The sequence below is a fragment of the Staurois parvus genome, unplaced genomic scaffold (genome assembly GCF_062004578.1).
Source record: "Staurois parvus isolate SC_StPar_1 unplaced genomic scaffold, SC_StPar_1.0 ptg000445l, whole genome shotgun sequence".
Taxonomy (NCBI): domain Eukaryota; kingdom Metazoa; phylum Chordata; class Amphibia; order Anura; family Ranidae; genus Staurois; species Staurois parvus.
In genome coordinates this window covers 6,229,649-6,256,230 of record NW_028318241.1, presented here as the reverse complement: position 1 = coordinate 6,256,230, position 26,582 = coordinate 6,229,649, and the positions used below count along the sequence as shown (strand labels likewise).

Below are 26,582 nucleotides of genomic sequence, written 5' to 3'. Positions count from 1 at the left end.
TCAGCAAAAAAAATAGCAAAGAGCTGGACAGCTCAATATTCTAACTATTGAAATGCTAGGCAATAACTGAACTCCTTGCTGCAGATGTAGGTTTGGCCACCTACAGAGGGCTGCCCCTTGGGTTTGCATATAGTTTAGTTACACCTAGCCTCCTGCAGGTGGTGACAACAAATCCATCCATCATGAAGTATGGCTGTGTCCTCCAATGAACAAAAGAAATAAACATTGCTCTGGTCCATAAGGGGTATGACTACCGTTACAGAAAACACAATGATTTTAATTGTTCATAGTTTAATGAAATGAGTGTACAATGAGCATTCTCATGCAGGTGTCACTGCTTCTTTCACAGTCTATTGAGAAACATTGCTTTCTAGTTACTTAAATTTAGTATCAACTGTAAACAAAGCAATTTTGTACATTGTTTATGTGACAATGGATTGAGAATATGTATTGAAAAATAAATTAAAGCGTTAATAGTTAAGAACACTATAAAAATATATATTAATGGTATGGGCATTAAACAGTCATTCTGGGAAAAAAACACCCTAACATTTATTGCGTATTATTTATATAATGCTTTTTAGTAAAGGGTGATATACATTGTATATACTAGGAGCAACATGTACAGTTCAACAAAAACAAAACAAATGCACAGACATTACTATACAGTATTAAAAGCCTACTAAACCCACCTATCAATTTCTTTCCGGAGAGTGTCTGTACAAGGCACGTTCGGCAGACAAAACAGACCTTTAAAACCAATATTCTAGTTAGAAGATAGATCTATGGAAGGCTGGATAAGGTATTACTAGGTTATAAATGTTCAACTGTCAATGTTCTGTGACTGTCACTTTGGCATTATAAGAAAATACATAGACACTACTAAAAGGGGTGTGTATTGGGCTGTCATTTAACCAGTTTGGTTTAAAGCAGATCTATTGTGCAGAACCGTAAACTCGTCCATTAATACTGCTACTACCTACTACTTACAAAAGATGCACGAGCCACATCAGCTGTAAATTCTGTCTGCCCTGTCTGTATGCAAAGCCATAGCAAGAATGACTAAACTACAACTTGTTTATACAGTAAGGCAGCGCAAGGAGCAATACGTGAAATGTAATTTATAACCAGGACTTGACCCCAGAGGTCGAGTAAGCAATGTGCCAGTGTTCTCTGATGCATCATTTCTCAGGATTTATTGTTGTAATCACCAACTACATTATAAATGGCTTGATTGTGGATTGTAACTTCTGAATTATGCACTGAACCTGTAAAAACTAAGAATACTGGAGCCAGTGCCGGTAATTTCAGAGGAGCCCTGATGCACTCCTTGCAGCGAGTCCCTAATCTAGAACAAAGAATGCAGCCATTGAGGTTTGCACACCAGAACTGCATTGCTTGTTCAACGTCAAACTCAAAAAAACAGAACAAAAAAAGTACAAGCTTCTGGATCATTTTTACCTTTGCATTATTGACAGATTCCCTTTAATTGGATTCACCCAGCAACACAACCAATTATAAATTGTTTTTTAGCTGACCTAACTACATGGAAAACAATTGACTAAATGGCTTGGATTACTCGGATTTGGAATGCCTTAATGAATATGCTTGCCAGCGAAAACTTTGAGCCACTGATGCATGCCTATGTGCAAAGCAAAATGAATGAGAATTTGTACCAGCTGATGCTTCCTGAACATTTCCCCCATCTCTATGGGAAGACAAGTGTCAGCGTTGATGGTAGTCTTCTAAGTGCTGAATGGCAAATGAACACCCAAATATGTGCTCAGCACCTAGAGAAGTGTCGGTGAGCACTGACACCTACATTCTCTACTGAACTTCTGGAGGAAACATTATATCCAGCTTCTGGAAATATCAGGTCATAGAGGAAAACGCTGCTCAACGTCAAGGCAACTATTAGTCTTAAATGGGCTTTTCTCACCCTGATATATCTTTTGTTTGGGGCCAGTGAGAACAGAAAATGTCTCAATAGCAGTGGGACTAAACAATGCCAAAGGCTTAACGGGAGGAGGAAAATTACATAGCACCTATGGGAGCTGATGTATTAGGGACCCATCATTGGTAATGGGGGGAGGAATACTGCCCTTATTGTTCACATCATTGGAAGGCATAGTGCCCTGTTCCTGGTGTCAGCAGAGGGAATACTGTCCCATCGTTGATGTCAGGGAAAGACATAGTGTCTTGTTGGTGTCAGTGGGAAGAAAGTGCCACATTGTTGGTGTTCATGGAAGTACTAGTGCTTCATATCAGTTAAAGGAATAGTGCCCCAAGGGCTGGATAAAGGCAAGCAAAGGGCGGCGGTTTGGAGACAACTGGCTTAGATGGTGGCAACGCCATTAAAAGGCAGAATATATAGATTATTTGAACCACATGTTCAATAATTGGCTGTACCTGTTCATACATAGGGTGTCTTAAGATTTCAATTATATGAACACTTACAGTATATTTATATATAGATTGTGTCATCTGTGTTTACAGAATTGCTTTTTATTTACATACCATGCATATGATTTTACATGCACAAAAAGGTACTGCTAAAGGGTGATCACTATCCAGATATGAACTGTGTATTCTGAAATAACTAAGCTCTGATGTGGGAAGTTGCATTAAAGCAGATTTACTCAATCATAATTAATAGAAAAAGTATATTCACTCTAGTGCCTGTAAAATGCTGAACAATTCAAAAACAAAATTTCAGGGGATAAATAAAATCATGCTGAATAAGGAACATTCAGTCTGTTATCACACTATCAGGGTAGAGTGTTCTGCATTAAGGTAGCTCCTTCAAATGAATGGGCTGGTAATGCACCCAAAAATCAAAGACAAAACAAAACAGACGTATCACTTTCAGCAACACAGCATAGTAGTTCTTTACCAAACAGGGCAAAGCATCTGCAATGAAGCATTGTTGCCTTTGTGCATTGAGGTGCCATTGTAAAATGAGACACCACAATGTGTCAAGACACGTAACATGCATTAACATGTGCAGTGCCGCAACACACTGCATGAGAAAGGTGTGAACCCAGCCTCACTGAAAGTCAATGACCTCTTTGGTAATAATGAGTTTAAAGGTGAAGCAGTCATGCACCAGGCCTGGCTTAGTCTCCTCCATTTGTCCATATTGGCGGCTTCGAAAATGAAGTCCATATTCTGACATAAGGCTCTCAAAGTCTATTGGGGCAAGTAGCCTCCTCGCCTCACTGTCTGTGGTAAATAGCTTTTTATCTCCATGCTCTCAATGTCCGTCTCTGCTGGCTGACATTCAAGACTCACATTCTGCCCAGCATTAAAACCTTCAAGGTTCATTTCAGGGCCAAGTCCAGCCAGTTGTGGACTTTGACCTTGCTCATGTATATGAGAAGAAAGGTTCTCTTGCTGCAGGCCCTGTTGCCTGCCTGTAGAATCATCCTGAGTGCAGTTCTGCTTAAAATACTGGTTTGGTACTTCTAAGGGCTGCTGCTCATCTGGCCTCTCTTCAGACTCTAGCAGAGGCTGAGTTGATTCAGACCTGGAGAAAGTTGGTAGGGCTGCAGCAGTTGGCTGTTGTCCTCTGTATCCGCTGATAATGACTGTAGAGTACTGAACAGTGCTAGATGTGTTCTGACCAGATTCAACTTCATCTGTGTCTGAAATACTCAGCTGTGGGGAAGATAGGCAGGAAGAACCTCCAATACCACTACTAAGGCCCTCGGATGTGTTCTTCTTGATCAAATCCACAGACTTCAGGTCCTGTTTACTGTATGAAGACTTCTCATCAGCAGTTATCTCCACAACACTGACATCAGTAAAACTACCGTCCTGGAAGGGATGGCTTTTTGGCTCATGCTGCAGAAACACACAAAAAAGTTATTGTACATATGTGACAATTAAAGTGCACCTGTCACTTCATACAGAATATGACACACAGACTCTGTCCTGTACAGTATTCTAAGACCATCAATATATACGGGCTCTGTAATGCAATCAACAGCCAATCTTTGCAATCTGCCCATCACTCCGAAAGGCATCTCAACAGTAAAAGGGTGAAGAGTACAGCCCTAGCATTGTAAACTAGAAAGCATTGTTGACCTTTAAATTAGAGACAGTATTGTGTTTTAGGATCCCCAGGTGCATTACAGGAGAGCAGAGGCAGGGTGTTCACCCCAGAAGTGTGTGATGTATACAGTATGCGCCACATTAATGTCTAAAGTGAGGGGGGGACATGATTTGTACCTCAAAAATGCAACTAAATCACAGATGTAAAGAATGTAAAATGCCACACTGAGTACTGCTAAAGGAATGCCATCTCTGCCCAGAACTATAAAACTGGGTGACAGGAGTCACAGGCCACAAGACAGAGTGCCATGGCCCTTGCAGATGCTGTGAATGAACCAGGAGAGTACACCTCACTGCGCCTGCGCCACGTCATTCATTCACAGATTTCAGTAAATGAATGAACTACAACTCCCAATAACCTTTGCAGGTGTCGGCTCGTAGTTCTCAATGAACTACCACTGCACTGTTGTGCTCTCTAGGTCAGTGTTTCTCAACCTTTATCCATTCCAGGCACCCTTTGTAGAATAGGGTCCTCGGGATCATTCATCATTTCAATGTAAAAACCTAAACTAATAGTTTTACATATTGCAGCAACATCCACACACTGGACACCCCACATTAGAGGCGATTTATTCTTTCAAAGCAAATACACAGTTGCACACTGGTTCTGTCTAGTGTTCCGGCATTTCGACTTCATTTTCTCTCAACCACACAGTTATGATTCCAGTGCTCACAGAGGTGTGAGAGGGTCAAACAAAGATGCTGAGCAGATGCCTGATGTCCTTGTCAACTAATGACGTAAGTGGTTTATAAGGACGCTGGTGGCTGGCCTACACAGTACCCAAGGTTTTAATATTGCACAATGAAAACCTGTGGCACTGTGTAACAATTCAGAAGTCTTGATCCACCTGCTGGCCTGTACCCAATATTTGGGCAATTTCAAGCAATTTTTAGGCATTTTGCTAAGGCACCCCTGAAGAACCCAGAAGGCACCCTGGTTGAAAAAGACTGCTTTAGGTGGTTCATTGAGTCTTCCTGTCGGCGTAAAACTGCCTGCCCTTATGAGGTACGAGCAGACAGCTTACACTGACATAAAACACTGTTTAAATTATTTAGCTCAACCAAAATAACAAATATACACCTATATTCCAATATTAAAGTGGAACTTCACTCTTTCAATCAACATGGATTATTTTTAATTCTTATGATATACTATTATATTAATACGAATATATTATCATTATTATTATTAATACTAGCTGCATATTTAATTTTTTTTTTTTTTCCTTCAGTTACTTCCTGGTTTCCATGCCTAGGTAAATGTCATACATCTCAGGAGTCTTCAGGAGGGGAGGGTTCTCAGCTCAGCCAATGCCTGAGCTAAGGGCAGATAAATTCCAGGACGTACAAGAGAAATATTTGGCGCACTAAGAAGAAAAAGACCAGATGTAGATGTATAATGTGGTAGCTTGTATATTAACCACACAAGTAAAGTCCTTAAAGTCCAAAGGTGGTTAAGGGATAATCCAACAATGCTTGACTCAGTGGCAACGGATTCAAAAAAAGGGCTAGAAGAGACCGTGAACCATAAAAAAAAAAAAAAAAAGAGAAGAAGCTCTAAGTTCAGCAATAAAAGCAAATAATTTATTTCCACAAAACTGGCAACTCACAATAGTAGTAGTCAAATGAGCACGTGTCAAACTGGTGTCAACCGCTGTGCAACTCCTGGCTGGTCCAGCTGCAGGCGGGTCTCCAATGCACTGTCCTCGGCTGTGATGGTGGTTGGCCTGATGAAGAAGCATGCATGCTCTGAATGAGTGCCACGCCTACTGCTGTTTTACCTGGAGATGACATCACTCCCGCCTGCTCTGTGGATCCATACCAACCAGGAAGTACTGGGAACCACCAGCACAGCCAAGTACACCAACAGTGCATTGGAGACCTGCTTGCAGTGGGACCAGCCAGGAGTTGCACAGCGGTTGACACCAGTTTGACACTTGAGTACTAACTATTGCGAGTTGCCAATTTTGTGGAAATAAATTTGCTTTTATTGCTGCACTTAGATGGCGCTACTTCTCTCTTTTTTTATGGATTCCAGGAAGTAAATGCTACATGAATCATCTGCCCTTCTTCAAGATGGCCACTGCAAGAAACACCAGGGGACGTTTTTCAAAATGAATTCTCAGCAAAGCATAAAGCATGGAGACCTACATGGATGGAGGAGTTTATAACATTAAAAATGATATATATAGCATTTTTGGTGATACAGTGCAGTTCCACTTTGAAATAATGTTGCCAGCTAACACCATTTAAGTGAAATCACCACACTCAATGTTATAGATAGCTAGAAAATATATAGGACAGCACAACAGAATACACCAAGTGCTAAACCTTCAAAAGTGATTATTAATATTCCCTTTTGAAGGCGTAGCACTTGGTGTATTTTGTTGCATTGCCCTATATATATATTCTAGCTTACACTGACAGTCTGCAGGAGACCTGCAGTAGATCGCTGGTGCAATGCTTTACAGGCTCCAAAAAAAAAAAAGTAAATGTAGTAAATGCTCATTTGTTTTAACCCTTTTGCTGCCAGTACCGTTTTGCATGCAAGGTTAAAACATTATTTTAGGCTTAAAGATTACACAAAACCCCCAAATATATGTTCTGAAAGCAAACACCATAGACAATAAAATAGTGGTAGTTCCAATTTTTTATGTCACACGATATTACCACAAAGGTAAACAAATTTGAGTAAAAAAAAAAACAAAAAACACACTAAAATGAATTTTAGGGCAAACAAAAGCAAAAATTACCCAAATTTTTGGTAAACTATAATAGACGGGGTTGCACTGAGTAAACAGATACCAAACATGTCAAACCTCAAATCTGCGTAACCTGTGAAATGGCGACAAACTTCAGTACCCTATATTTTTTATTCAAAAGCCCCTACAGGTCATCAGTTTAGTGTAACGGAGGAGGTCTTGAGCTAGAATTATTGCTCGCACTAGCATGCCTAGCGATAAGTAATATGTGTATCCAAAATTGGCATTTTTATGTGCAGGCGCCCCCGACGCGTACATTTATGTTCGTACGTGCGTGCCTATATGTGGGGTAGTGGGCCTCAAATTTTTTTTTTTTGGGTGGGGGGGTTGGCTGGGTTTGGGGGAGATGTTATGTGCTTGGTTGTGACTAATTTTTTGCAAAAAAAAAAAATAATTTTTTTTTTACTTAATGTTTTTTTCCATCAAATAGTGGACACAAAAGTCCATTACCGGGATGCGTAGAAGCAATCACCGGGGTGTGCGGACTGCTTTCACCTAGGCAGGAGTCTGCCTGTCAGTTTTAGACACAATTGTGTATAACACCCCCCCCCCCCCTTGTTGTCAGTGACGATAGACGCAGCTACCAATTTTCAAGAGACAAACCAGCAGAGTAATGCTGAACAATATTTATTTTAAAACAATAACCTGCTTTTAAATGATTTGAGTTCCTGAAGTTACTAAATACAACTTTTTTTTACCTCTTTTCCTTGCAATCAGAGGGCAATTCAAATACAACCCAGTGCTTGGCACCCTCCTCACAATGAGTAGGCTACATAATGCACCAGTTTCAACACCGCAAGCAATTTTTTCTTTTTATTGGGTCGAACTAGCTCAGCTATGAACATACCTAAACGTAATATTCACACTAGGAGGGAATACCTGAATTAGCAGCTCTAGGCATGAAGACTTGAACCGGGTTAAAGATTTTACAAGATAAAACATAGACAACTAATAATTTTAGCAACAAAGAAAGCCGAGTGAAGTTCTTTAAGTTCTATTTGGCCATCATGGAGTTTAACTTACCCGTGTAGGTGTTTGGGGAGACCATTGCGCAATGTTACTTTTTGAGGGATCTGGAACATTTGGCCAAATGTGTTTTTTAATCCTGAAAAGAAAGAAAAAAATATGTTTATTACTCTACAACTGCACACAACAAAGTGCCACATTTTCTGTGATGTAAATCAAGTAAAGGATTAGGTCCTCACACAGCTCCAACCTTCACAGATTCCCAGATCTATGGCCACAATTAAAGCCATAGATGGCCGTATTGACACCACCCACCTCAACAATAGTTAACTTAGAAATCAACTAGGTGGAAAGTTATGGGTCAAAAAGCGACTGCACCCTATCACTATTGTCTGAGTACAATAGCCAGCAGTGGAGGTTTCTCCATTCACATGGTTAATGAGGAAACCAATCGATTTGACCTCCTTCAGCCCGCAGACTGGACAAGATGAAGCGGAGTCATGTATGCCTGTATTATGTAGCAGTCAGGAAGTGGATTAATGCAAAAAAAAAAACAAAAAAAAACACAGACACTTGCTGTAACCTTGCAATGCTTTGTTCATTAACCTGTCACAGGTTAACATTGCCATGAGCCCCAGTGGGTTCAAAGAGAGGTTGGGTGCCTTGTTCACAATATCACATATTCCCAACCTTACCTCCACTTCTTGTCTTAATTCTGTGGCCTCCTGACCCATAAATAATTACAGCATGGGATTCTGGCACATTCCTACACTCCAAAATTCCATGCTTGGATTGGGTTTACATTACTGCATATAAAACACTGTGCCAGACCTTATAAAGTTTCCTATTAAATTAATTAAATAACCCAAATTTTACTTTTAATAGACAGCCTTTTTATTTTAAATCAGAACACCACCAGCAGACATAATTTTCAGCACAATAGTAGCTTACAAGACTTCATGGAGGGAATACCCCAGGAGTACCGAGTACTGACTTAATCCAATGACCACTGACCAATATAATCAATCATAATTCACTTGTCATCTGGTCATGTAAATCACGCCCCAGTGGGAGACCATAGTGTAATGAATGACTGAATACTTACAGATCTCTTTTGTTACAAAGCAGGATCCCACCAACAAGCACAAGTAATAGAAAACCGATACAAGAGGAAACCACGATTGCTTCAACCTCTCCAGTGTCTACAAACAAAAACAAGAAAAAAAACAAACAAAAACACAGTGATGGCTACTGAGAAAATGAATGACAAGTTAAAGCAGTAAGAAAAACGCATGTAGGAATTTGTGTACAAATTTGTTCAATCTAAAGCCAACACTGCATCAAACACCAGTGAGGCTTACAGTAACCCTGGCAAAAATGAGGGTTGCCAATGTCTCCTTGTCAAGATGATATTTGGCCACATGCTGACCTTCTGGCTTTAATACATTCAAAACTGTGCAAATTATGATTATTATCAGAAGTCTTCATCTGTACTGCAGAAAAAACAATGTTTAACACAAGAAACCAGTCACTTAAGAGACTTTGAATGTGGCGTGATTGTTGGTGCCAGATGGGCTGGGCTATTTCAAAATCTGCTGATCTACTGGGATTTTCACACACAACCATCTCTAGGGTTTACAGAGAATGGTCGGAAAAAAGAGAAAATATCCAGTGAGTGGCAGTTGTGTGGAGGTAAATGCTTTGTTGATGTCAGAGAAGAATGGGCAGACTGGTTGCTGCGACATTCAGATGGTGGGGTCAGAATTTGGCGTAAACAGAATGAAAGCATGGATCCATCCTGTCTTGTATGAACGGTTCAGGCTGCTGGCGGTGGTGGTTTAACGGTGTGGGGGATATTTTCTTGGCAAGGTGTACCTAATAAAATGGCCGTTGAGGGAATATTGGATATCTACTGTTTTCTATGAACATTCTTCATGATAAACTAACAGTACTTGGGGTCTATTAAGAAAAGATAATGTAACGATATGTCTTAAGGAAGAGCTGGGTTCTGGTGTGTGCAGCAAGAACATTCCCTTCTACTTGCTTAGTGCCATATGGGAGAATGAACCAGAAGACTTACTGGTTGCACTGGGAAATGAGAACAGCTTCCCCTTTACACACTTTTCAGTCTATGATCAGAACTTTCTGAATGTGTGATCCTTACCAAATCTATTGGTGGAAAACGTGAACGATAAGCCTTCCTTCCCTCCGATCTTATTGTTGGCCGTCACACTGACGCTGTATACTGTGTTACCGGTCAGGGTAGTCATCACATACTCAGTCAGAGTGGAATTAAGTGTGACAGCTAGAAAACAAAGCAAATCTTGTGTTATGCATCATATTTGACCAGAGTTCTTGTTAATATTAAAAAAACAGTATAGTTTTAAAATGAGGATATGAATATAATGAAATGAACACAGTTCCATCCTAGAAATGATGTGTCTTGTTCCATCAGTAAAGATCACTCAGGTATGAAGTGCGAATAAGGTTGGGATATTCACCCTGATAAAGAGACTAGTGCAGGTTTATATGCTGCTTCCCTATGTGTGTGTCTATGCTTTTATTATATCTACTATAAAGCTAACCCATAGCAGGGCACTGAGAGCTTGCACTGCATTATGGGAATCATTTCAGACCCATCCTTGAATAAAATGCTGCAGAAGGATAAAGGCTACTTTGGAAAGGGGGGGGGGGGTAAAACCTAAAGTCCAGGTCCCCATTAATAGTCAAATCCTTTCATAAAGGTTTAGTAGGTTGAAAGTTGTAGTTTGAGTTCTCATGTAAGTTGCTGTATAACAGGAGTTCCTCTTTTAAAGTTTATCTAAACCCAAAAGCAAAACTTTAATATATTGCTTTATATTGTTTTCATTGATTTATAACTATTTTTCTTTTAGTTTTCACCTGGTGATCCAGCTAGTACATCTTATTTGTCAACTTCCTTTAACCACTTTCCATGCAGCGTATGTATATAAATATCCTGGACAAGAAGTGCTTATACCAGGATCATGGCTACAGGAACCGAAAACTACCGTAGACATGAACCTTTCGCAGAACCTAGTTTTTAAGGCTGAAATATTAAATACATTTTCCCCGAACCAATCATTGGGAGACAGTGGCCTCATACACACTATATGTGCAGAAAAGCTGATGGAAAAAAAAAATCTGCATGTGATACTACTGTTGTGGTGTGAACAGAGGTCAGGGGTTCTGCATCCTCCTAGAGCAAAATGAAAACTTCCCCTTCAAGCTTTAACCAGTGCTCAGCTGGACACTGACAGAAATCACAAGACTGCTCTAACTGCTGATAAGAACAGGTATTCAGCAGATATTTAGTAAAATAATTACACTTCCATGTTCTGTGTACTGTGGGAGACCAGATATAGTGAAATGCAGGGTCCTGGGTTTAGTAACACTAAGTATTCGCACCACAATGTGGCATTTAGCATGCATTAGCATGTGATTTTCACTGCAGTGAATTTTTATTTACATTGCAATGTGTTTTATGTGTTGTAGTGCTTTTTTTCACCTATTAAAATGGGTGTAAACCCCTGAAATGAAAACTAAAGCATAGCCTTCAATAGTGTGCACTTGCTTCTATACAAACCTCCAAGCGTGATTCTTCTACTATCTGAATGCATCACTTATAAAAGAGTTTATACCCACACCAAGCAATCCTGGATGATTGCTCAACTTCCCCTACAGCACGTGGTTGACAGCCTCAGCTGTACGTTTCCCTAGGAGATTGTATAGAGGGGTGTGTGTTCATTCCCTCCACTCAGGTCTGAAATTACACTAGGCTCTTCTGTCTAAGCTGTGCAGTGCGTAACATCAGATCCCAGACCAGTCTCTGGAAACTCAGAAATGCTGTGTAACATGTGCTTTAGGAGGCTGTAGAATTTAATGGACTTCTCATTGTTTGCAGTATGGGATTTGTTTGGAGAATCTTCTTTATTAGTTTTCGATGTCTGCTCTTACAGGCTTTATCTTAGTACTTGCGGTTGTTATTTTAAGACAATGTACTCAGCAGAGTTGTTTCTGGGTGCACTCTCTGAAGACAGGAAGAGAGGGACAATTCTGCACCCTGTAAAATGGCCTTTGTTCGCACTACAAGTTTTGGGACTACACCCACTACAGGCTGGATTTCCCTTAAGGCTTCTGGTCAACTAAAAAGCGGGCAAAAGCTATTAGTAGTGATCCAAGCTATCCAGGATAGAGTGCGTTTGCCCTGTTGCCGTCAAGGAAAAGATTTCAGACACCTAAAACGCGCACAGATTTGTTTCCCCCAGGGCTGCGTTGTTTATAAATCTACCAGGTGAAGCATTTTAGAAATTCTAAATGAAATTTTTACTTTTTAAAATACATAAAATTTTTGCTATATTTAAGAATGAATATGTGGGCAAGTGTTAGAAAGAAGAAGCATGTGTGGTTGTGCTGAATTTCTTTTTTTTAAATATTGCTATTGTAAAAAAAGTACTTTGTCCTTTTATACACTCATCAAGGTTTCTCAAAGTATTACTTAGTAGTGCCTGCTGTATATGCAACTATGTGACAGGACAGGGGTGGGCCTTTACTAGGTTACACCACATATGTGTTGCTGCTTGATCAGGAGTATGCTAAATCTGTTGAAATGCTGTGGATGTATTACTGACTGCACTCTCAGCATACAAATTGCATATATGTGGTAGCACCAAATAAGCTCCTCCTCCATGCTGCCACATATATGCAAATAGCCACAAGTGGTAATAGTGTGTGCCGCATGTTTAAGAAGATTGATTTCTTCTTTTTTCTTTTTTTAACAGCTTTGACTATTTGCTTGAAACACTGACATCTGTACTTCAACCTCAGGGCCCCCATAGTTACTACTAAAGTGGAACTTTACCTATAACAACTTGATAAAAAAAATAATGTTCTTTAGCAAGGAACATACATTCCACATTATTATTAATTATGCTAACAAAATGAGTGTGTGCTGTACTTTGCCCCCAGCATTGTTCCTGTTTCTTCTTGCTAGAGGCTGCCATTTTGCTGAAGCCCAGAGTCTCTGAACAGCAGTCGATCATAAAGAGGAACTAAAGCCATCGATTTAACGTTCCATTCTGTCATATTTGCCTGTGTCCTCAACCAAACTATCATATGGCTTCCTTCGTCTTGACAGCCCATAGTGCATGAATGGATAGAGTATGGGTTGAACTTTAAAGGGGAACTTGTGTTTTTCTTTACCTTTATTTGAAATGACTACAAACTAAAATAAATAATATTGGGGTGCTGCTGTAAGATTAATCACCCATACACTAGTGCTGTTTGATGCCAAGTTATGCATTCACAGACTTCTTGCTGGATTCCAAGATGCCCCCCAATTTATGTTGCCAAAAGCTGTGCTGCAATGACGTGTTAAAGCACATTGCACTGACAAAAAATGCAGCATGTTCAACTTAGCACAATGGGGTGAACTGCTATCATTGAAAGAAATGATTTTTAGACATATGTGCATTGAGAAACCCATCCCAACATATTTGGTGTGAACAGGCCCTACAAGAGAAAGCCAGACTTTTCAGGCTCTTTGTGTTATCTGTCCAGTGTGTCAGACATACCACATTGTAAAACCTATAGACATGATTTTAGGAAGGTATTGGGCTCTCCATGGTTAGATAATTACTTACTCCTTACAGGGCCATTTTTGGCTTCATATTTCAGTGTGTAATTGGTGATGAAACCATTCTGTTTCTCTAACGGAACTGGATCCCATACAATGACTGCTCTCGTCTTCTCCACTGACTTGGGTCGAACCATAGGTCCTTCTTCAGGAACTGCAGAGACAAGCAGGAAGATTTACATTTTACAGCACCAATCCAGAAATTCTATGGCTACTTATTTCCATCAGCATTATGACATATAATCAAGTGTCTGTACATAGTCCAGGCTCATGCACAGCACGGCAGATCAGGTCAGCAGTGCACTGCATGATCGCCATGTATGACAAATAGACTATTTTATCCAAAGGCTCAGGTAAAATCTAGGTTGTGATGTGCTTTCACAGCATGCCCCTAAATCCTTGCATGAGGCATGTAGGTGTTACATGTAGGAGATCCTGTCACCACACAAACTCCATTTTGAGTTTATAATTGCATAATATCTGAGAACAATTTTTTTAAATTATTTAATGAGCATACAGGCATTTAAGAAAAGAAAATGAACAAGTAATATTCCAGATGATATGTGAAATACATATGGTTTCAGTCGTAGGTACAGAAGCAGGGCTGGTGCTTCCACTAGTCAAACTAGGTGGCCGCCTAGGGCACACTGCCACTTAGGGGCACTGGGCGCAGCACAGGCCGGCACACTGTGAGTGACGCCGCCATGACATGAGATACTCCAGCTGAGAGGATGGGCGGCAGAGGGGAGGAAAAAAGGACAGAGGAAGATGCCCCGGGTTTGAGGCAAGTGTAGCAGAAGAGCGGCAGCTCCTTCCAGTGTTCCTCTCAGACTCAGTCCCTTACTGCAAGTTGGCTGGCAACTGCTGATCACTGTGGAGTTCCAGCCCTTCTCTTCCCATTCAACAGCGGAGGTGGAGCTGCACCTGCGGAGGAAGGTAATGTCTGATGTCTCATGTCTGTGTGAATGTGACCCGGCCATCCATCACATGTGCAATGTGTCAGTGAGTGGTTACATCATCACAATCCCACAGTCTGCTCTTCTAGTGCCTGCTGATCTGTGTCAATGTTGGTGGTGTTGTGTCAGATCTGTCACTGTGTGGGATCGCTCAGTGCAGGTGTTCTCTGTGTCTGTGTCAGCTGGGCTGCCTGTAGTCACTGTGTATTATCTCCCCTCATTGCCTGGGGAATTCCAGCCTGGGATCTGTCAGAGTGTGGATCCATCATCTTCCACTCACTGCAGCCGTCCACCCGCCAGTGCCAGCCACAGATACAGTCCGTCCATGACACTGATTTTTTTCTTTAATATTGGTGCTGGTGGCATCTTATGGCACTTATTTTTGCAAGTTAAAAGAAATTTAGCAGTTTCATGTTTTGCTGATTTAATATTTTCTACAGTTTAAAAAATTTTTTATTCTATCTTTATTTTTGTGGGGGGGGGGGGGGGGGAAGGTGCGCGCAAGTAGTTGATCTTGCCCGGGATGCAAAATAAAATAGTCTAGCACCTGCCCTGTACATAAGGTGTGTAAAAATTTCCAATGATGTAAGTCTATAAGGTTGAATTGTGTCTTGCGGTAGGGAGGGACATTAAAGTGGAGCGCCACCCAAAAGGGGAAGTTCTGCTTTAAGTCTTTGTCCCCCGCTCCCCATTAAGGATTGGCACCTTTGAGGAGTGAGTACCCGAATTTGACAGGTACCCACTCCCACTTCCGCTGCGATCGCCTAAGGCGCTCAGAAGCTAAGTTGTCCTCCCCCCTCCCTCCCCGTAGTCTTCTGGGACATGTGATAGGTCCCAGAAGACTATGGAGTCATTCAAAAAGTGCAGCGCTTCTCAAACATGCACAGTTGGCACCCGGCTATGAATCTGCAAGCTGTCACAGCCGGGTGCCCACACTGAAGATGCCAGCGCCAGGGAGAGAAGACAGCCGGTGAAACCCGCTGTATTGAGGACACCGCTGGACCAAGGGACAGGTAAGTGTCTGTATTTTAAAAGTCAGCAACTACAGTTTTTGTAGCTACTGACTTTTATTTATGTTTTCAGCTGGAACTCCGCTTTAAGGACAAACTATCTACTCATGTCACAACTTGCATTCTTCAAAACAACTTTTTCACTCCCACACAGTTTTTATAGCAATTTATAAGACAAGGTGTGATAAAAGGTGACCAAAAGGCATTAATCACATGGGGTGGAGGAGGGAAAGGACTGAAGCCGGTCATACATAGATCAAAATTTGCCCGATTCAGCAGAAACCGGGCAAATTTCAATCCACGTATGGGGGGAGCTGGTTGTACACAAGTCAATCTATTGATTGGTTTGTGTACAACCAGCCTGTTGGGTTTTTTTCCTAAACTAACAGTGCTGCAGGCTATAGACTTCACCACTGATCATTGTATTCTGCCAGACAGAAAGAATACAATAGCACAGTGGGAGCATGTCCCCATCCACATCAAAATGTGTGGATGGAGGAAGAAGCTATTTTATTTTAACCCATTGGTTGAACCAAAAAAAAAAGAAAAAAAAAAAAAAAAAGAATCATGTATGGTCTCCCTTTAACTTGAGGAAGAAAGGTGGAAAAAGGGAAAGAGGAACTATGAGAGGGAAGAACCCCACATAATATCTGGGGGTGTTAGAATATATAGGCATAGAATTCAATATAATTATGTTACAAATCTGGGAAACGTGAAATATCACGTCTCTCCATGTGAATGCTTTTCAAAATAAATTTTCCCTTTTGATTATGTACATCATGTGACCATATGCTATGGTAAAGAATAACCACACTGAACAGAAATAAAGCTTCATCATTACAGCACAGTGAGTAGGGGCCATCCATGCATATTATTTCTTTGCAATCCTGTGGCTGTGTATCCAGAATCGCTGGTTTCTATCCTAATTATAGAACATCTTTGTTAGCTCTAACAATTCCAAATATTGAAAACCACTTTTATGTTGCATTTTACAAGCAGATTACATATCATTGTGTTTTCGCAATATATACCGCAAGTGCCAATTCACACTGACTTGCGCTAAAATGTATAGAAAATGGGTGTACATTTCCATCCATTTAGTCACGCACCGACATCTGTTACAAACATTTTGACGTCTGTTGACATACACTTTTGATGTTCGTTGACATACATTTTAACGTGCATTAAAGCGTACTGCATTTTCACAGGATATCCTGTGCATTGTGTTCACATTCATTGCGCTGCACTAAAATGCATACCTGTCGCATTTTAGCGCAATGCAAGTCAATGCAGCATTATGGTGTGAACAGGACACATTGGAAATGGTTTTTCAGGTGTCCTTCCGTTGATCTGCGTTTTACAGCTGTGCTAAAACACAGATCAATGCACTGGTGTGAATTGGCCCTAATGGGTAAGCCACAAAGCTCATAATTGGGATTTAGTAGTTCCATGCGAGAGATATACGGAGTACTTTTACATTATTCACATCTAAACCATTACATACTTCCTTGCTGGAGATAGGCTGCCACATATCTTGGTCTTTCAGAGCCACTTTTATATAGTGGATAAACTTTGATCATATAATATACAAGCGGCTTCAGGTCACCTATAAGGACAAAAGCAAAAGTTTAATTAAATGCAAAACCAAATGACTTGTAAAAATACAATGAAAAAATAAATGAAATTTAGTAATAACAAAGTAAAATATTCGATATTATGGTAAACAAGAATCTGCAAATGCGGGAATCCACAAGTACTTCAATACACTGCCAACTTGGAAACTCCCACCATTCTGATGTGTGTATGTACACTATGTATGTGCATTCAATTCACACCTCAACTCAGATCCATGGAGCAAAGTTCTCCTTTCAGACCCTTCTGCCCATTTAAGGCCTACCCATACAGGACACCTGGGCACTCTGGGATTTAGGGGACCATTTACATGGGATATGGACAGGGAAAGTTCTGGGACTCCCACTCATTGCCTTATAGACCTGGGCACTGCTCACTACTACTTGGGCAGGTGAGAAGCAGGATACATTGCACATGATGCCCCAACATTTCTACTGCTCTGTAGTACAAAAGCGGAAACCATCACTTACCTCCTGCTTGACTGGTGCTAAGGCAAGCATTCCTACTATGCTTCCTCTTAGTGACTATTTTAGGACAGAAACGAGGGGGGGGGGGGGGTACTTGCCATCGGACACCAAATTGTGTATTTTTGACCAGGAAAGAGTTCAGGACAACTCAAAGGATACCCTTTTCCCCTGTATTTATCTATCTATACACAGAATAAAATGTTTGTACTTGCGCGCGTTATTGAATAGGGAGGGTACCATGTCTGTCACTGGCTGAGTAATACAAGTGGCTAGTGTCTCTCGCTACAAATCTAATGCAAAACTAACAGAAGTAGTTTATAAATCTTTATGCATGATTTATTGGGCAACTATAATCTAGGACATCTGCACAAATGTGATCTATATATGGAGAATCTAAGAGGGCAAACTGCTTATGGTTCATACAATTCTTAGTAAACCCTTCAAAGTAAGGAAGGGTTAGAACCTCTGTGTCCATTTCTGGGACATTCCCCCTTTTCCCTTTGACTATCCAAGGCCACACTCAACCACTTAACATGAAGGCTAAACATTATAGTGGTGGGTCAATATGTCTGTGTATTAAAGCAGCCAGAGTCATTAAGCTTTGCCTTGTAATGTTGTAGCCAGAGTACGTTAAATCTCTGAAGGTTTTTCCTGGTCATTTTACATACGCAGAATTTTCTGCATTAACTTGGTCTGGTTTTACACTGGAAATAGTACTCCAAAGTGCAGAGGAGGAAAACAGATCACAAAGTGGGCTTCAAAGCTCCAAATACCTAGTCAGAACAACTGCATTATAGTTAGGGCAGATATTTGTTTTTGAGTTATATACTACAGATGCACATAAAACTAGAAAAAAACAAGGGCAGAAAATATTAAGTTAAAAGATTAGGTCACCTCTTGTAACATGCTACGCCCATATTCAGGGTGTAACATGTTAACCCCCCCAATTCCCGTTGTGACAATGAGCCGGGGATCCTCTCCCCACACACGGCCACGTCATTCATTCACAGAGTACTGTGAATGGGAGAACTACAAGTACTGTCAGCTTTTGAGCCGGTCAGCTTGTAGTTCTCAATGAACTATCAGGGCACTGAGGAGCGCTCTAGGTAGTTAATTGATGCTTACAGTCTGCAAAAGCACTGCATTGCACCCATGATCTGCTGATCATGGGTACAATGCTTTGTGGGCTCCTAGTAAAAGAAAAAAATAATAATAAATTAACTTTTTTTTCACCTACAAAAAGATGTGCATTTTTTTTTTTCCCACAAAGGTGAACCTACCCTTTAACTATATATGGAAGGATGCTGTCACAATTTAAAGGCACAATCTTGGGGCAAGCTCTCTTCAGGTATGAAAAGGGGGGGGGGGGAAAAAAAAAAATCTTTGGACTTCTTTAGAAAGGAAAGCTTTATTCAAAATAGACTTACCTCTCAAGAATGTCCCATTGACAGTGCTTGGCTCTCGCTGCCATTCCATATCACAATCCTGAGAATCTGGGTTTGCACACCATTCTATGACATAACCTAGAACACTTTTAGTCGGTGCGGTCCACTCCACCCAAAGCTTTCCGTCTTTGGGGAAGGCCTTTACGTCAATTTCAGAAGAGAGCGTCACTTTATTTGAAAGAATAGGAAAAATATAACAAATAAGAAGATCATGCAGTACAAATCCAACAGTTTATATAGAACTAGAATATAGTTATATTTCACAAGTGATTATTCATTTTAAAAGGAGTAGTAAACCTATTGCACAAGGAAACAAAATAGAAAAGTGACAGCAGAAAAAGGCTGAGTACTCCATTGAATTTTGGGGGGGGGGGTTATTTTTGTGTTGTATAGATCTATGCTTGTCCCAAACATATTTGAAGCTATTTACTGGCTCACTACCTCTGCTGAAAGTTTATTCCAAGCATCAACTACTCTTTCAGTAAAATAGTACTTACTGAGATTAGTTTTGAACTTTCCCCCAGTTAGTTTAAAGTCATGTCTCAGTGTTCTTGATTTTGTTTTTTATGTCTAAAGTACTGCCCTCCTGAACTTTATTCACCCCGTTGATGTATCCACTAGACCTCCGCCCTATAGCAGATTTACTGCTATGGGGGGGGGGGATGTTCTATGCTAAAATCACATATATTCATTTTGCATTTCCGCCACAGGAGGGGCGTCCACCTGCTGCCAAAGCACCGCTTCTGCTGTGATTGGATAAAGCAGAAGTCAATCCACAGGTGCCAGCCAATAGATGAGGACACTGACATAACACAGCTCTGATTGTGTAAACAAAGCAGAGCTGGGTTATGTCAACAGCGATCTGCTACGTTTTAGCCCAGGTTCACACTGATGCTGTGCGGCACAACGCATGTGATTCACATAGGAACCGCACTTCTTTGCAAATCACATGCGATTTCTTTGCGGTGCAATTTGAGCAGTATCCGCACAAAAAAAAAAAAAAAAAAAAAAAGAAGGAGCAGGACCCTTTTTGTGTCCACACCAGAAACTGATCGCATGGGTGTTCATACCCATGCAATCCGATTCTGCACTTCGAACGGATTTCAGGGTGTCATTAACTTAAAATAAACAACCGCAGTGGTTCATATGAATGCGGTGCGATTATGATGCGGTGTGGAAATCACACAGAAACCAGTGCGACGTTCGCACCACATCAGTGTGAACCCGGGCTTATTCAAAAAAGTAAAATCTAGCAAATTGCCTAGTAAAAACAGTAGGCAGTGCACACAAAAAGACTGGCTAGGAACACAATAAAGCTTTTGATCGCCCTAGATGTTTAATCCCTTCCCAGCCAATGTCAATAATACGACAGTGTATATTGACTGTATTGGTGCCTGGTGCAATTTAATGCATCTAATGAATGTGAATGTGTGTCAACATGTGCGATTTACTGCAGCGCGATTTATAAAGTAGTTCTTGTATTACTATTTCACATACATAGAACAGTTGAAAATCTGCAAGTAGCAATAAAGTCTTCAGAAATCGCACCTGAAATCGTGCCATTTTAAATTGCAGAGGTGTGACCAGTGACTTAGTGTCGCTTGTTACCAAAAAGTGTCAGTGTAAAATGTTCACCGCAATATCGCAGTCTCACTATAAGTCACTGATCACCACCATTACTAGTATTAAAAAAAAAAAAATCCAGTATATATACACCACCAATTGTAGATGCTATAACTTTTGTGTAAACCAATCAATATATGCTTATTGGATTTTTTTTCTTTTTTAACAAAAATATGTAGCAGAATACATTTTGGCCTAAATTTATGAAGAAATTTGATTTTTAATTTTTTTATTGGATAGGTTTTATAGCAGAAAGTAAAAATATAGTTTTATTCTAAAAAAATGTTGGTGTTTTTTCAGTTATAAAATGCAAAAATAAGCATGTAGAGGTGATCAAATACCACAAAGAGAAAGCTCTATTTGTAGGGAAAAAAACTATATAAATTTCATTTATATACAGCAATGCATGACAGCGCAATTGTCAGTTAAAGTAATGAAGCGGTCAGGAAGGGAGGGTAAGTGGTTATAGGTTTCAAATCATGTCTCCCCTTTCCCTTCTTTCCTCCAGACTGTACATGTTAAGTTCCTGAAGTCGCTCTTGATGTGTTTTATCCCCCAGACCTTTCACCATTTTTGTTACTCGATCTGGATACTCATTTTATCTTATCGATAACTTTTTGTAAGTGAGGTCTCCAGAACTGGACACAATATTCTAAATGAAGTCTAACTATGGATGCAGGAATCATACTTACAAGGACATGCTGACCCATGTTCACAGCCAAAAGCACCAACAACAGGCATTTGAGCATCATTACTGGACCACAGAGTGATGGGAGAAGGTGGCTTGGTTTGATGAATTTAAGAATGGTTTGAGGTATTGATCTAGCCTCCAAATCTCAATTCAATCAAGAACCTGTTGGATGTGCTGGATAAAGAAGTCTGATCCATGGAGGCCCCACAAAGCAGTTTACAGGATTTAAACGATTTGATACTGACGGCTTGGTGTCAGGGCATACCTTCAGAGATCTAGTGGAGTCCATGCCTCGACAGGTTATGGTGGATGGTCAGAATGTTATGGCTGAACAGTTTATATATACACATGCGTAAGATATGCCTCATGCACATTTGTCGCACAACATAAAAAAAAGAGTGCATTTTGGAGCCTAAAATACAGATTGTGTGTACAGCCCACTGTCAGCATCAGCTATACACACATCTAAGTGGTACTCGCATACAGAGCCAAATTAAACTTTCTGCGTTTGGGGCATACCGGTACAAACCTGCAGGCAAGAACTGCTTGAAAAGGGAAAGCAAGTGTGTTATTTTGGATTTAAATACCCTTTAATATGGAAAGTGCACTGGGGGACTCAGCAGATTAAAGTTCAACCACCCAGACAGCATATTCTTCAAAGGACCAATGTGAGACCACAGGTCACAAGTAATAGGGAACCTCCATTACAGTTAGTTATCATGCAGTAATTTAATTATTGCTGACATTTTTATGATAAGGTGGTAGTAAATCCATACCTCTGTTTCTGGCATCTGGAATAACCAGAAAAGATGAAGGAGATGCACCATAGCTGTTATTGGCACTGATTGAAACTTGAAGAGCATCCTTTGGGACGGTGACATTATATTGCCGATCATGTTTTGGCAAAGCATACGAATAAAGGACGTTTTTAGACGTTCCAATGGTTATATTGTATCCCAATATTTCTCCATTAGCATAAGACCCCAAATCCTGGTATAAAGAAAAACAAATGCAAAGTTATTATTAGTGAAATTGGAAGGACTTGCATAGCCATGAATATTAATCCCAGAATACATATTTATAGATCTATAATCAAAACGAGCAAAACACACTGACTAGTGAATGCCATAAAATGACTGCCCTGCATTTTGATAAAAATCTATGCATAAGATTATATGTGCATTTAACATTTGCAAAATGTTTACAAGCAAAAGCATACCTCTTGGATGTGATGTCAGCAGCCCCAGCAGAATCAGAAGTGTGACCCAAGTGACACCAAGTATTCCTCTTTACTCCACCCTCTGGCAGCTACAACTGGTTATGGTGTTAAGAGGTTATGGTGGGCGAAGTAGCTAGGCCAGCACAGAACATAAATCACACACTCCCAGAAGAGAAGGCTATGGTATGCTAGGGGCGTTTTGCTAGGGAATTCATTCTTCCTGGAGTAGTCATATTTCTAGCAAGTTCAAAAGGCACACTGCAAATGATTAAATAATTTAGGTAAAGGAAACACTGAATTTACATTCTTGATTTTTCAGTGAATTTACCTGCATTTATTTTTTTCAGTCTAGTGACAGGGAATCTAACCACTTCAATACAGGACAATTTTACCCCATTCCTGCCCAGGCCAATTTCCAGGACTCTCACACTTGGAATGACAATTGCGCGGTCATACAACACTGTACCCAAACTAAAATTTTATCATTTTGTTCACACGGCGAGAGCTTTTTTTTTGGTGGTATTTCATCACCACTGGGGTTTTTATTTTTTGCTAAATTAACAAAAAAAGACCGAAAATTAAAAAAACAAAAACATGTTTCTTTGTTTCGGTTATAAAAGTTTGCAAATAAATAATTGTTCTTCATAAATTTAGGCCAAGATGTATTCTACTACATTTCTTTGGTGAAAATAACCAAAATCAGTGTTTATTATTTAGCCTGTAGGAAAGTTATAGAGTTCACAAACTATGGTATAGATCTGAATATTGATCAATCCTGAAGTACCGACAGCCAATCTAATTTCTTGAGGCCCAAAAATGTCAGAACGGTACAGATATCCCCCAAATGACCCCTTTTTGCAAAGTAGACAGTCCGGTGTATTTCATAGGAGGCATGGCGAGTTTTTTGAAGTTATAATTTTTTTTGTAATTATTTTTCAGAAAGTAAAGAAATTAAAAAAAAATTTCACAATTTTTTTTTTTTAAATACTGTCACCAGTGCAGTACAGAGTCAGCATATAACTGGTGAGGCAGTGATTAGGGACACTGACTGGTGACCGTACAAAAAAAAAAGTATAATTTTTTTTCAATTTTGTAATTATTTTTTTTAAGATTTGTTTTTCAGATTACACTATGACCAAAGTAGTATAATGTTACCATAGTAACCTTGTACTACTTTGAGGAAATCATAAGTTTTTTGTTTTTTTTACACAATTTGATTGCTTATAGCAAAGAATTGCTTTTGTATAAGCAAGCATTTAATTGAATGAAATTGATTCATTCAGGTTTTTTTGTTGTGATTAGCTGTAACTGGCCCAGCCTGTGCATGTGATCACTGTGACCAATCACAGCTAAACACACTTGTATACAATGGATGGCATGAAAGGAAGCCATCCATTGTATACAACTGTCATGTGACCTGCTGTGATTGATGACAGCAGGTCACATAGTACTGGCAATGGGGCCGGTACACAGCCGGTGACAGATCTCCCCACAGCACGGCCCTGCGGGCACGTGTAGGGCGCGATCTGGGAAGGATGTCATATGACGCCCTCCCGGAGGGACGAGGGGTTCACCCGGCTCTCATTTGACTATAGGCCTGGTGGCAAGTGGTTAAAGGGCATTCAATGACTACATACCAAATTGAATTTTGTGCATAGGACATGGCACCACAGACACATAAAGAGAGTTTTCTCTGTAACTGGGTGATGCTGTTTCCCCCCTTCCATCCAAAGATATACTAATAGATAAGAGAGATAGCTCCTTCATAGGCTAAATTGAAAAAAAAAAATAGTTCAGTGTTCTCTGAAAAATGTTGTGCACTTAAAGTCAGCACAATCGGTTAAAAATTTACTGAATGTATATAACACCAGTGTATTCTGCCATGCTTTACAATAAATCTAAAACGGTTCATATACCCTTTCACTGTGAAGGGCAGCCTATAATATCACTGCACTAGTTTATAGTTTAAATTTACAGCTTGCCCAGTCCCCCCTCTGCTTGTTGGACAAAGGTGGTGAAGTCGACCTTCGTTCCTAGTAATATGCCTTCCAGTAAAAGAGATAGCACTGAAAACTGCAATGCCAAGCCGGCTCAATAGAGGGTATCTTCAACTTGGCTTTATAGTGTGGGAGATGTACACTATATTGCCAAAAGTACTGGGTCACCCCTCCAAATCATTGGAGTCAGGTGTTCCAATCACCTCCATGGCCACAGGTGTATAAAATCAAGCCCCTAGGCATGCAGACTGCTTCTACAAATAATTCTGAAAGAATGTATTATGCATAAAAGCGTGGTACTGCCATAAGTTGCCACCTGTGCAATAAGTCCATCTATGAAATTTCCTTGCTACTAAATATTCCACAGTCAACTGTTAGTGGTATTATAACAAAGTGGAAGCAACTGGGAACAACAGCAACTCTGGCACGAAAATGACAGAGCGGGGTCAGCGCATGCTGAAGCGCACAGTGCGCAGAAGTCACCAACTGTCTGCAGAATCTTGGGTGTGCCCTTAAGATTAGCACAACAGTGCGTAGAAAGCTTCATAGAATGGGTTTCCATGGCCGAGCAGCTGCATCCAAGCCTTACATCACCAAGTGCAATGCAAAGCGTCGGATGCAGTGGTGTAAAGCACGCCGCCACTTCACAGTAAAGATGGACAATGATCCAAAACACACTACAAAAGCAACCCAGGAGCATATGAAGGAAAAGAAGTGGAATATTCTGCAATGGCTGAATCAATCACCTGATCTTAACCCAATTGATCATGCATTTCACTTGTTGAAGGCAAAACCAAAGGCAGAAAGACCCACAAACAAAGAACTGAAGACCGCTGCAGTTAGAGCCTGGCAAAGCATCAGAAAGGAGGAAACCCAGTCTTTGAAAATGTCCATGGGTTCCAGACTTCAGGAGGTCTTTGCCAGTAAAGTATTCTCAACAAAACATTAAAAATGAACATTTTATTTATGATTTTGTCTAATTACATTTGAGCCTCTGAAAATGGAGGGACTGTGTATAAAAATGGTTGCAGTTTCTAACAATTGTACTTGATATTTATCCCCTTGAATTAAAAAGCTGAAAGTCACCAAAAGCATGAAAATTGTGCCTGTGTCCAAATATACCGTATTTGCCGGCGTATAAGACGACTTTTTGACCCTTGAAAATCTTCTCAAAAGTCGGGGGTCGTCTTATACGCCGGTACACATGTTTAGGGGGGCTGCGGCATTAAGTACAGGGGTTTGCAGGGGCTGATGTCTCTTACCTGGATCCAGTCCCACGACGATCCGGTCCAGGAAGCGCGGCGTCTCCTTCAGTTCGGCCACTGGATGTTCGTGCGGCTGCTCGGCTCCGCCTCCTCACCGGTGATTGGCCGCCAGAACTGTAGCTCAGGAAAGGCACACAGGCGGCCAATCACCGACGAGGGGGCGGAGCCGAGCGGCCCCGCGAAAATTGAGTGCCGGAGCAGCAGGTAAGTGTTCTGTGTAGAGGTGCTGCTGCAACCACATATGCTGGCTGCAGCAGCACCATACGAGAACAGGGTCAGCAAGTCTCAGTGGGAGGAATAGTGCCCCATCATTGGTGTCACTGATACCAACGATGGGGCACTATTCCTCCCCCTCACTGACACCAACGATGGGGCACTATTCCTCCCCCTCACTGACACCAACGATGGGGCACTATTCCTCCCCCTCACTGACACCAACGATGGGGCACTATTCCCCCCCGCCACTGACACCAACGATGGGGCACTATTCCACCCCCCACTGACACCAATGATGGGGCACTATTCCACCCCTCACTGACACCAATGATGGGACACCATTCCTCCCACTGACATCAATGATGGGGCACTATTCCTCCCACTGACACCAATGATGGGGCACTATTCCTGCCACTGATACCAATGATGGGGCACCATTCCTGCCACTGATACCAATGATGGGGCACCTATTCCCCCCACTGACACCAATGATGGAGCACTATTCCTCCACTGATACTAATGATAGGGCACTATTCCTCCCACTGACACCAATGATGGGGCACTATT

At 40.8% G+C, this 26,582-nt stretch overlaps 1 protein-coding gene across 2 annotated transcripts in view; it reads right to left on the bottom strand.

Annotated features, from left to right (window-relative positions):
• Nucleotides 1–274: 274 nt before the first annotated feature.
• The window catches only part of IL6ST (interleukin 6 cytokine family signal transducer), a 91,412-nt gene continuing 65,104 nt past the window's right edge, over nt 275–26,582 (bottom strand). For both annotated transcript variants that reach the window (XM_089688076.1, XM_089688077.1), the window contains 8 exons: nt 22,095–22,308; nt 18,987–19,172; nt 16,965–17,066; nt 13,502–13,648; nt 10,006–10,146; nt 8,947–9,043; nt 7,899–7,980; nt 275–3,843 (listed from right to left, as the gene is read on the bottom strand). In XM_089688076.1, the coding sequence (XP_089544202.1) occupies nt 3,190–3,843; nt 7,899–7,980; nt 8,947–9,043; nt 10,006–10,146; nt 13,502–13,648; nt 16,965–17,066; nt 18,987–19,172; nt 22,095–22,308 (1,623 nt within the window). In that variant the 3' untranslated portion in view covers nt 275–3,189. The remainder of the gene's footprint in view (nt 3,844–7,898; nt 7,981–8,946; nt 9,044–10,005; nt 10,147–13,501; nt 13,649–16,964; nt 17,067–18,986; nt 19,173–22,094; nt 22,309–26,582) is intronic.